The 11,299-nt window shown below is 50.9% G+C and overlaps 1 protein-coding gene across 1 annotated transcript in view; it reads left to right on the top strand.

Moving 5' to 3' along the window:
• The first annotated feature begins 298 nt into the window (after positions 1 to 298).
• The window catches only part of RNF145 (ring finger protein 145), a 36,896-nt gene continuing 25,895 nt past the window's right edge, over positions 299 to 11,299 (top strand). Inside the window, exons 1-2 of the mRNA XM_066590479.1 lie at positions 299 to 540; positions 5,965 to 6,180. Of these exons, the coding sequence (XP_066446576.1) occupies positions 5,997 to 6,180 (184 nt within the window). The 5' untranslated portion in view covers positions 299 to 540; positions 5,965 to 5,996. The remainder of the gene's footprint in view (positions 541 to 5,964; positions 6,181 to 11,299) is intronic.

Genomic DNA, 11,299 nt, shown 5'->3' with positions numbered 1-11,299 from the left:
CGTATTGTCCACGCAAATACGGACGTGTGAATGCACCCGGAGTCCCAGAAAAATGTATTTTTTGTCAGTGTTACAGGGGGCGCTGTCTTCAAACATTGGTATAGTGTGGATGAGCAACTAGTAGCAGAATGCCGTTTATAGGCTGCATGTATAGCTACAGGTCACTTATCAGTTCTACTCCCAGAGATTCGCTCTGCGCATGCGCCGTATGACACACGCCTTTGGCTCTCGGTGCCAGTATGTGGGCGGGGTTGGCCGCGGTGTCAGAGCGCGCAGGCGCAGCGCGGCCGCTGTTTGTTATTGTGGGCGGGTAGCGGGCTGTATGTGATGTGCGCTGCGTGAGCGGCCCGGAGCGCTGTGGGGGCCGGAAATCCGTGATCTAAAGGAGCCCGGTGACGAGACCGCGGGAGGCCGGAGGTGCGAACCGCTGTGACAGCTGTGTCCGCCGTCACCAGGGGGCGCTGTGCCGTGCGACGCGAGCGGAGAGTGGGCCGGAGGCCTGAGGATGGATCCCGGGAGACAGTGAGGAGACGCAGACAGGTATGTACGTGCTGGGCTGTATGGGGGCGCTGTCTGCACTACACTAGTGGCTTCCTGCTCTGTACATGTATGAGGAGCCCCCTCCCCCGTCCGTGGGTGTGACAGGGGGGACGTATGGAGGGTAGCGCTGCTGCCCCCTCTATACCGGGGTGTGACAGGGGGGACGTATGGAGGGTAACACTGCTGCCCCCCTCTATACCGGGGTGTGACAGGGGGGACGTATGGAGGGTAGCGCTGCTGCCCCCTCTATACCGGGGTGTGACAGGGGGGACGTATGGAGGGTAACACTGCTGCCCCCCTCTATACCGGGGTGTGACAGGGGGGACGTATGGAGGGTAGCGCTGCTGCCCCCTCTATACCGGGGTGTGACAGGGGGGACGTATGGAGGGTAACGCTGCTGCCCCCCTCTATACCGGGGTGTGACAGGGGGGACGTATGGAGGGTAGCGCTGCTGCCCCCCTCTATACCGGGGTGTGACGGGGGACGTATGGAGGGTAACGCTGCTGCCCCCTTCTCTATACTGGGGTTTGACATGTAGAAGATGGTGCCTCCCTTCTTGCTCCTGTGTGACATTAAGGGTTGCCCCCACCCATGACTCGTCCTTCCCTGACTCCAGGTGTGATGTGTAAGGGGGTGCCCCTGTACCCCTTCTTCACCCTGCAGGGACATGGCAGGTAGCACTGTTATCCCCTTCCTGAACCGCTGCGCAACACATGGAAGACGGCACCAACCGCTCACATCACACTGTGTGCGACACAGAAGGGAGCTTCTTGGGAACGTATGAAAGGGGTGCTTACCCCCTGGTGACCCTGTGCGAGGCGTATGAAAGAGGGCTGCTACATTGCTTTGATCTTGTGTTTGCTACATGGGGGTACCACCTTTTCCCTTTGACTCCATATGTGACGTATAGGGGGGGATGCCTTTCCCTTTGACACCGTATGTGACCTATAAGGGGGTGGGGATGCCTTTCCCTTTGACACCGTATGTGACCTATACGGGGGGGGGGATGCCTTTCCCTTTGACACCGTATGTGACCTATAAGGGGGGGGATGCCTTTCCCTTTGACATCGTATGTGACCTATAAGGGGGGGGGATGCCTTTCCCTTTGACACCGTATGTGACCTATAAGGGGGGGGGGATGCCTTTCCCTTTGACACCGTATGTGACCTATAAGGGGGGGGGGATGCCTTTCCCTTTGACACCGTATGTGACCTATAAGGGGAGGGGGGGGTGCCTTTCCCTTTGACACCGTATGTGACCTATAAGGGGAGGGGGGGGTGCCTTTCCCTTTGACACCGTATGTGACCTATAAGGGGAGGGGGGGGGTGCCTTTCCCTTTGACACCGTATGTGACCTATAAGGGGGGGGGGTGCCTTTCCCTTTTACACCGTATGTGACCTATAAGGGGGGGGGGGGGATGCCTTTCCCTTTTACACCGTATGTGACCTATAAGGGGGGGGGGGGGATGCCTTTCCCTTTTACACAGTATGTGACCTATAAGGGGGGGGATGCCTTTCCCTTTGACATCGTATGTGACCTATAAGGGGGGGGGATGCCTTTCCCTTTGACACCGTATGTGACCTATAAGGGGGGGGGATGCCTTTCCCTTTGACACCGTATGTGACCTATAAGGGGGGGGGGGATGCCTTTCCCTTTTACACAGTATGTGACCTATAAGGGGGGGGATGCCTTTCCCTTTGACACCGTATGTGACCTATAAGGGAGGGGATGCCTTTCCCTTTGACACCGTATGTGACCTATAAGGGAGGGGATGCCTTTCCCTTTGACACCGTATGTGACCTATAAGGGAGGGGATGCCTTTCCTTTGACACCGTATGTAACATATAAGGGGGGATGCCTTTCCTTTGACACCGTATGTAACATATAAGGGGGGATGCCTTCCCCTTTGACACCGTATGTGACATATAAGGGGGGGCGGGGAGGGATGCCTTCCCCTTTGACACCGTATGTGACATATAAGGGGGGGCGGGGAGGGATGCCTTTCCCTTTGACACCGTATGTGACATATAAGGGGGGTGGGGAGGGATGCCTTTCCCTTTGACACCGTATGTGACATATAAGGGGGGGCGGGGAGGGATGCCTTTCCCTTTGACACCGTATGTGACATATAAGGGGGGGCGGGGAGGGATGCCTTTCCCTTTGACACCGTATGTGACATATAAGGGGGGCGGGGAGGGATGCCTTTCCCTTTGACCCCGTGCTCTACATGGAAAGTTTTTGTTTGTTTGTTTTCTTTTGTTTAGTTTCCTCCAAGTAAACTGAAGCGGATGTATACTCGGCCCCCCCTTCAGAGGTCGCAGCAGTACGGTGGGGGTCTCTAAGGGGGGGGGGATTATGTAGTAGTAGTTTGATGCTCGGTTGTAGGTCTGTGAGGGGAGACGGATCGGGAAGGTAATGCGGACGCACCATGGAAGAGCGTCGGGCCGTATGGGGGGGGGGGGGGGTGGAGAGTGTTTCCCAGGAAGGGTCCTTGTAGAGAAGGTGGCTGGCGTAATCACACCAGGAGGGGGCGATACCTGAGGAAGAATGGGCAGGAGCGGTGATGCCAAATGTGGACCTATCCGATGCCTACATCAGTCCATAGAGCAGATTACTGAGCCTGTGCCCGCCGCTGGTGGTGCCTGGTGCCTGTGACGGGTTACTTTATGACGCCGGTTTTGTTTGTTGCTTTAATCTTTGTGCCCGCCTAATGTTGGATTAAGTAAACTTCACCGCTGAGTTGGCAGCTTCTGCCCGTCCACAAAGGGCAAACTTCCCAGGAGGTCTTGTACTGCTGGCGTGTCTTATGGTGCGGAAGGGTTATATTCCGTTACGTAACAATTAGCTTCACTGCTGGTTTAAAGAAAACGTCATGAAGCCCCTAAACCCACCTAGGAATCCTCGCCCGTCGCTGGGTCCTGACCCTCCTCCGTCCATCAGGAGTTCCTCCATTGCTGACAGTGAGCCCCACAACCCCGGTGTCTGCTGCTGGTGGGACACCTACACCGATGACCTGCGGGGTACTGGGGTGCGTTCACACCGCAGGGTTAGGCAGAAATCACACACAATCCAGGAGGTAACTTTCAGTGGCGGTTAGCGCCATAGTCCGTACGCCACCGACTGCGTGCAAACTTCAAATCTGGGCCGAAAAATGAAAAAACGACGTGCCGCGTGATGTGGATCTGCAGCCCAGCTCTGCGGGGGGGGAGCGATCTGGATGATTCTGCCGTGTGAACGTATTCTTAGAGATCACATAACCGCAAGTTAACGGAACCTCAGATGTCCAACTGGGAAGCGGAGGGCAGCGTCTCCACCGCGAGGGTAAGCTCACCCCGGGCTGATCTTGGCATGGATCTGCTGTGGATCTTGATGCCTATTCAGACCAAAACCTCCGTCAAGATGCCCACCATTGGCACGGGCACCGATCCGCTGCAGCGGGGGTGACGTCCACCGTGGATCCACATCCATGGAGTGAATGGACTCTAAGAGCAGAAACATGGGGAAAGGGATCCAGTAACATCCCAGTGACTTCTTTAGTTTGCGTCTGTCCCGTCTCGCTTCAGTTTTCTTGTATGGATACAAGCAGATCCTGTTTTTTGGGGGATTTGTTTCTTTTTTTTTTTTAATGGATCCATCAAAATTCCAGATCTATTGCTTCGGCGTGCATCCAAAATATGTATATAACAACCTCGGCTCTGCTACACCGGTGCTCTGGATGATCTCCAAATGCTTTATTATACAGGATGATTACAATCTCCTCCTTGAACTTTCCTCTGATGCGTCTGTGTCAGATAACATTGAGACGTGTGGCAGTCTGAGCGGACGGCATGTATTCGGGCTGCCGGAGAATACCTCCACCCTGCGATATCGCTGCGCCTCGTGGTTTGGGCTTCCTTCAGAGCTGGTGTCTTTGGAGGCCAACATATACCCCCAGTGTTTAGGCTTGCATCGGCCATTGACTCCTGGGTTATATGAGGGGCGTTCATTAAAGACTTCCCCTGACCCACTTGCTGTGGACTGAGGGCAACGAAACTTGGCCCAGTTATTAGTCCTTCCCTGCATAGGTGCCACCTAGGGACACACCTGTCTCCCATCACTCTATGCCACTGTAACCCCTCGCTTGTAGAAGGCGACAGGAATTTCATACCCGCAGCAGCTTCCATCTGAGCCACATGTGAGTTGTGAACTGGGGCATTATCTCTCAGGAGGCGGGCACCTTTAGTGGGCATGCCACGTCTCTTGCTTTTGGTGGCCTCACGCTATTTCCACAGCAGTGAAGCATTGGTAGTATGCCCCAGTAATCGTGGTACCCTCTGCTAGGAGATCCATCAGGACGACTCTATGCTGGTCCCAAAAGACTGTGAGCATGACCTTGCCTGCCGAGGGTTGGGCACGTGCGTCTGGATGCCTCCATTGCATAGACTGGTCTTGAGTCTCCGGACCGTAGTGATGGGCACCGCTTTCATCCTGTATCATCAGTCTGTCAAAAGAGCCTGGGAGCATTCGATTCGTTCCTGCTTCTGGAAAGGTGTGAGCAGCCGGGGAACCCAGCGAGCGGATACCTTATGCATACGAAGACGGTCTTGGATGATTTGTGATATTTTGGGCTAGGTCGCGAATGGTTACTCGACAGTCTTCCAAAATGGCAGCCTCCACCTCCGCTCCCCCCCCCCCCCCCCCCCCCAGCTCCTTCCTGCTAACTGTCGCTACTCACCGCTCCCCCGCGCCGGCACCCGAACCTTTTGTCCCGAGCGGGCAGGTACTCGCTAAAGGCAATGCTCGCTCGAAAAATTGCCTTTAGCGAGTATACTCGCTTATCTCTAGTGCTACGGCATCCATGGAGCGCTACAAACATACTCCTGAAGTTCGTGTGCCCCTCCCCCCCCCCCCATGGGCAGATGGGCGCAACTACTCTGCCCACAAGAGGAATAAATGGTGAGCGCATGCGCTGGTCTGGAGTGTATGAGAGTCCATAGCGCTCCATGGATGACATGGCACACAGCAGCAGAGTTGGGTAGGTTTATGAGGTCTCATCGCAGATGATGTTTGCACTTAATAGACCCCCAATATCTGTTGGGCCCCCAATTACTGACATTCTTCGTCATTGCTAGAATCAAGTGCAGCTAATACGTTGCATCGCCCCCTTTTTGGTTCTGCATCGCCCATCCCAGCAGCTCTGACATTGGCGGCACATCCTCGGGGCATCCTGATAAATGACATCCGCCTGTTTGGGGACCAGTAAAGGAATGTTACACGTTCTTTCTGGTTAGTAACCATTCCCTATAATAGACACTCTCCCGATTCCTTTGATATTCGGGACTGCGCTAAACATAGTAGTCTGACGGGTTCTCAGCCGCTATATATAGTGTCTTGTAATCCTCTGATAATTAACGTATCCTTCGTTTTTGTTTGTTTTTCCCACAGCTCAACTTTAATTCGCTCCAAAGGGATCCAGCATGGGTGCAAAAGAGAAACTAGAGGCCATGTTGAATGTGGCCCTGCGCGTCCCAAGCATCATGCTGCTCGATGTCTTGTACCGGTGGGACGTCAGCTCCTTCTTCCAGCAGATCCAAAGAAGTAACCTTAACAACAACCCCCTCTTCCAGTCCAAGTACCTGGCGCTCAACATGCATTATGTCGGTATGTCCTTCCTTTTGTGTCTTGGGCTAAAAGTTAGGGCCCGTTAATCTCATAACCTCTCTTTATAGGGGTCCTGCCTTGAACTAAATGGGCTCAACGAGAATAGATGCTGGTGGTGTCATCCTTACTATGGTCCTGCAGCTCAGTTCTGTTCCAGTGAGCGGGCTGAGCTGTAGTTGGAAGCACGGCCATATGTAAGGATGAGACGCTGTACCTGGATTAACCCTGAAGGCGCTGCAGCCTATATGTTTTGCTGGCTATTGGAAGTCTCATGGGTCACCCCCTTGATGGCCCCTGCTAGGGACAGGGCATTGCTGTATAATCCCAGGACAAAAGTCTGTAAATGTTACTGGGGGACAAGACCTGTGGTGAAGTCGCATGCAGGTTTTTGGGTGTCTGAGGGTGTGTTCACACATGGCAGATTTTGCACAGCTGAGAAAACGCACAGAAAATTCGCAATATTTGGCGCAGCTCCATAGAAGTTTATATTCAATTGAAGGCGTGAAATCTGCTGCAGATCTGTACCACAATTGGTGTCAAAATCCACAAGAAATGGCGCAGAATTGCTGCAGGTCTTGTTTGTTGCGGAAAATCGGCAGAAAATTTGCCACGTGTGAGCATACACTAAGGCCAGCTTCACACGAGCGTGACGGGCTCCGCCGCAGAATTTTCCGCGGCGAAGCCCGTCACGGCGCCCCCCAGAGACCCCATACTTACCAGCGGAAGATAGCGTGAAGACTCTTCCCCGCCCACCGCCGCCGCGTCATGTGACATGCCCACCGCGTCACATGACGCGGCCGGCCGTGTCACGTGACGCGCCGTTCAAAACTGCACCGTTTGGCGGAAATCACTCCTCATTTGAAGAGGTGGCATTTGCTCTGATAATCCGGGGCTATAGCTGATTTGTTCTCCCCACGGCTCAGATTCCGCATGGATTTTGTGCAGATTTTCTTTTCTGCAGCGTGTGGAAAAGATTTTGAAAATCTAATAGCTTTGCTGCTACTATAAATGCCACAGCAAAACTGCCCCACGTCAACATGCTCTTAGGCCTCTCTCACACGAGTGTATATCGGCCGCCGTTTTCACGACCGGCTGATATATGCTACGATCTGATGCATTGGATTCCAATGCATCATATCACATGGCTGTATTCCCGCGGCATGAAAGCGCCCGGCTGGGCCAATATAGCGCCGATCTCTTTCACGCAGGCCCGCAAAGATAGTCTTGGAACTATCTTTCAGGCCAGAATACGTTGACCTGCATGGGTTCTTATGGGAGCCAATGACAGTGGGTGGAGAAGGGAGGTGGGAAGGAGTTTAGCAGCGTGACTGCTAAACTCCCTCTTCTCTTCTCTCTCCCCTCCGGCTGTTTGCAATGATAGGAGACGGGAGCTTAGCTTCGCCTTCTCCTGTTGCAAACAACCGGACAGGAGGAAGGAGGGGAGGCCCAATGGCATTGCGGGCTCAACGTGGATGCGCCAGGGCCTGTGCCGCCTGAACGGGCGCACAAACGTTAGATTTGTGCACCCGTTCTCGCGCTTTTATAGTGCTGGCAGGCGCACATAAAAACTCCTACGGCCGTGTGAAAGTTCCCTTAGGGTGTTTCGGTGAGTCTCTGCAGCAGATTGCACTCTTTTTCAATTAAATTCAAATTGAAGGGGTGAAATATGCTGCAGATCTGCTACAAAATCTGCAGCAAAGCAGCTGTGTGTGATCAGACCCTTATGATGCAAGTCTATGGAAGCGTCCGCACACAGGACTTTGAAAAAAGTCAGATTTTGTATTACCTTGATAGATCAGACTTTTATTGGTGCAGGTAGCGATACCAAATGTTTTTTTTGCTTTTTTTTAAATATATATATAATATAGGAAAAGGGTTTTTTTGTTTTGTTTTTTTAAACTTTTTTTATTACCTCCCTTTTTTTTGTTAATAAATTTATATATTTTTTTTTTTTACACCCCCCATAGGGAACATGAACTTGCGATAGTTTGCTCTCTTCTGCAGTATGTAATACCATAATGTTACATCATACCGCAATCTGACAGGCAATCTGTGATGGCAGCCCTGGAGGATTTCAGAAGGCCCTCGGCTGCCATGGCAACTGAACGGCACCCGTGATCTCATTACGTCGGCCCTTCACAACCCTCCTCCCCCTCCCTAAACTCGATCAGGACGTTTTAAGGGTTGACGGCCACAATTGGCGGGAGTGCTGATCGCAGCAGGTGTCAGTTGTAGGGACAGTCAGCACCTGCATTGTATGGAATCGGTTTGGCTCCCGATCCTCCATACAAACGTCAAACCTCAATTTCTTAAATTTACATCATGGTGCATTAAGGGGTTAAAGTGCCCACTGTATATGCATCAGTGCTGTAGTTGGCACCGCATGGTCCCAGCCTCCACATCTACAATGTCTTGCTGTCACCTTATTCACCTCTCGGCCAATACTGTATGGTGTGTCCTCTTAACAGCACGTGTTTCCTACAAGGTATCTTAAGAATGCGGTCCTACCTGCTGACGGGTTCCCTTTTAACTCTGTATGACAAGAAGGGCGTATGAGGAGCTCCCGCATCTATAAATATATACTATGTAATGAATGTAAAGTATTCTGTTATGAGGTGACGGGCCCTCCCGCTCTCGCACCCGCCAGGTCTACATAGGTGTGGACTACAGATGACGTGTTCTGGTTACCTTGTGTGCTCTGCCTGTCTAGAGGGTCATTATGCTGCGGAGAGCTGTCAGCGTTGCGGTACCTTTACAACTATTGTTCATGTAGGCGCTGGAAACAATATTTCGCCGAGATTGCGTTCATAGGGGCGATCTCTATGAAAAGTTGTTTGCAAGTCATTCCTATGTGAACAGATGTGACTTTATGCCGGGCAACTTTTGATCAACCGGTGACTATTTTTAACCCCTTAAGGACCAGGCTGTTCTGCACCTTAAGGACCAGACACTTTTTAGGGATTTTACCCATGTGGGGGTTTTACTGCTCTATTTTTTTTCCTTTAGCTACCAAAATTATTTTTGCTGCGTTTTTTTTCGTGACATATAGGACTATTTTTTTAAATATCTTTTTCACTGACTTTTTTTTCTGTTTTTTAGTTTTATTGGGGGTAAAATGCTAAAAAAAAAATTATTTTTTTTAACATTTATAGTTTTTTTAAAATTATTTTTATATTTACACTAAAATAAAGTATGGGAATGGGTTCCTCTATTTGTTTCGGACGTTTTGATATACAGTATGTATGGTTTTGGTTTACAGGGTGCATACGGCGACGGTTTTTGTTGGCGTCTGCTTTGTGTTATTCTCTTTCTTTTGTATGTATTGTTGTTTTATTCTGTTATTTTGTTTTACTCATGTATGTAATTGTGTTTTTTACTATCTGTGTCCCCCATGACGTCATATAAGACCTCTGGGGGACATTCACTTTTTTTTCCCCTTTATTTGACACTTTCCCACTGTATATAGGGCGTCCATAGGAGCCCTAGTTACAGGGGAAAGCAACCCCTGTGGTGACATTAGTCACCTGCAGAGCTGCCAGGGTCTAGTCTGACCCTCCAGCTCTGCAGTAGCAGGGAATCCCAGGAGGTCACATGACCCCCCCCCCCCCCCCCCGAGGCTCCCGTAGTGAAAGAACATCTTACTTTCACTTTGCCCATACAGTGCTGTATATCGGGGAAGCAGAAGGCAGGAAGGGTTAAAAACCCCTCCTGCCATCTGCTCCAGGTTATCAGCTGTCACTGACAGCTGATAACCCGTTCCTTCCTCTGACTAATTGCAGAGGCAGGAGACTTAGAGCACCTCCGTATTTTTACGATCGGTGGTCCTCTAGGACCAGCACCAGCCGCCGTATATATATACAGTGGCTGGTCGTAAATGGGTTAAGTGAGCGGAGATGAAGTGACTATCGCTCGCGGCCGTGTTGGTGGCTGGGATTACTTGCAACAACTGTTGTTTGCACTCACTCTTTCCAACGATTGTTTGACTCGTCTTCCGTAAGCCTTCCTTTACTGGCCGCCTCAATGGAGGCAAATGCCAACGTGTCCCGTCTCATGAGGCTGTTAAGTACCGCTGACACTCTACAGCGGGGATCGACAACTTGTCTGTCCACAGCCGTTGCCAAACTACAACTACCAGCATGCTCTGGGGCTTAGTTTGACATCCGTCTTGATTATTGATGCATTATAGGTGAAGCCTGAAGCTTATAATGGTGACAGGAACTACTGACAAGCTATAGACAGTCGATAACTTATTGGGGGACGGCAGGGAATTTGATTGGCTCATCATCGCCCTTTACTAACTGCAGATCCATTTAATGAGTTGGAGTCTATAAAGAAGTACATAATATACGGTAATTTTCCTTTAAGCACTTTGTGTTTTTACAGAGAGGAGGCGCTACATAGACACCACTTCTCTTTCTCTACAGTCGTGGCCAAAAGTCTTCAGACTGACACACTTTTTTAGTTTTCACACAGTTTGCCGCTTCATTGTTTTTAGATCTTTTAGTTGGATGTTTCTGTGGTTACCGATGTGCAATTTCTGAGTATTTCATAAGTTTTTATAACTTTTATTGACGACTCAATATTTACAATGTTAACCCTTTTTTTTTCTTTCTCCGAGACCTCAGCAGTTCACCCGACATGCTGGATATCAACTTCTGGACCAAAACCGGCCTCATGGCAGCCCATTCTTCCTTCTCGGCTCTTGGAGTTTGTCACAATTTCTGTGTTTTTGTCTATCCACACCCTTTAGAGAAAATTCTGTACAGGGATCTGTCTTCAGAGGACTTGGGGAAAGTTATTGTCTGTGATGATTGGGATAGCTGGAAGAATTATGGTCCAGAGAAGAAAAGGGTGAGCCCTACCATGAGTCCTGTGTCATGCCAACAGTAAAGCATCCTGAGACCATCCATGTGTGGGGTGGCTTGTCATCCAAGAGAGTGGGGCTCGCTGACAGATTTACTTAAGAACACAGCCCTGAATAAAGAATGGTATCTACACGTCCTCCAAGAGCGACCGCTCCCAACCATCCAGGAGCTCTCTGGTGATGAACAACGCCTGATGGAGCCCCATGTCACAAGGCATAAGAGATAAGTGGGGCGGTGAACAAAACATTGAACTT

Source organism: Eleutherodactylus coqui, chromosome 2, assembly GCF_035609145.1.
Source record: "Eleutherodactylus coqui strain aEleCoq1 chromosome 2, aEleCoq1.hap1, whole genome shotgun sequence".
Taxonomy (NCBI): Eukaryota; Metazoa; Chordata; class Amphibia; order Anura; family Eleutherodactylidae; genus Eleutherodactylus; species Eleutherodactylus coqui.
Note: the sequence above shows the minus strand (reverse complement) of the source record. Positions and strands in the feature narration are given on the sequence as shown.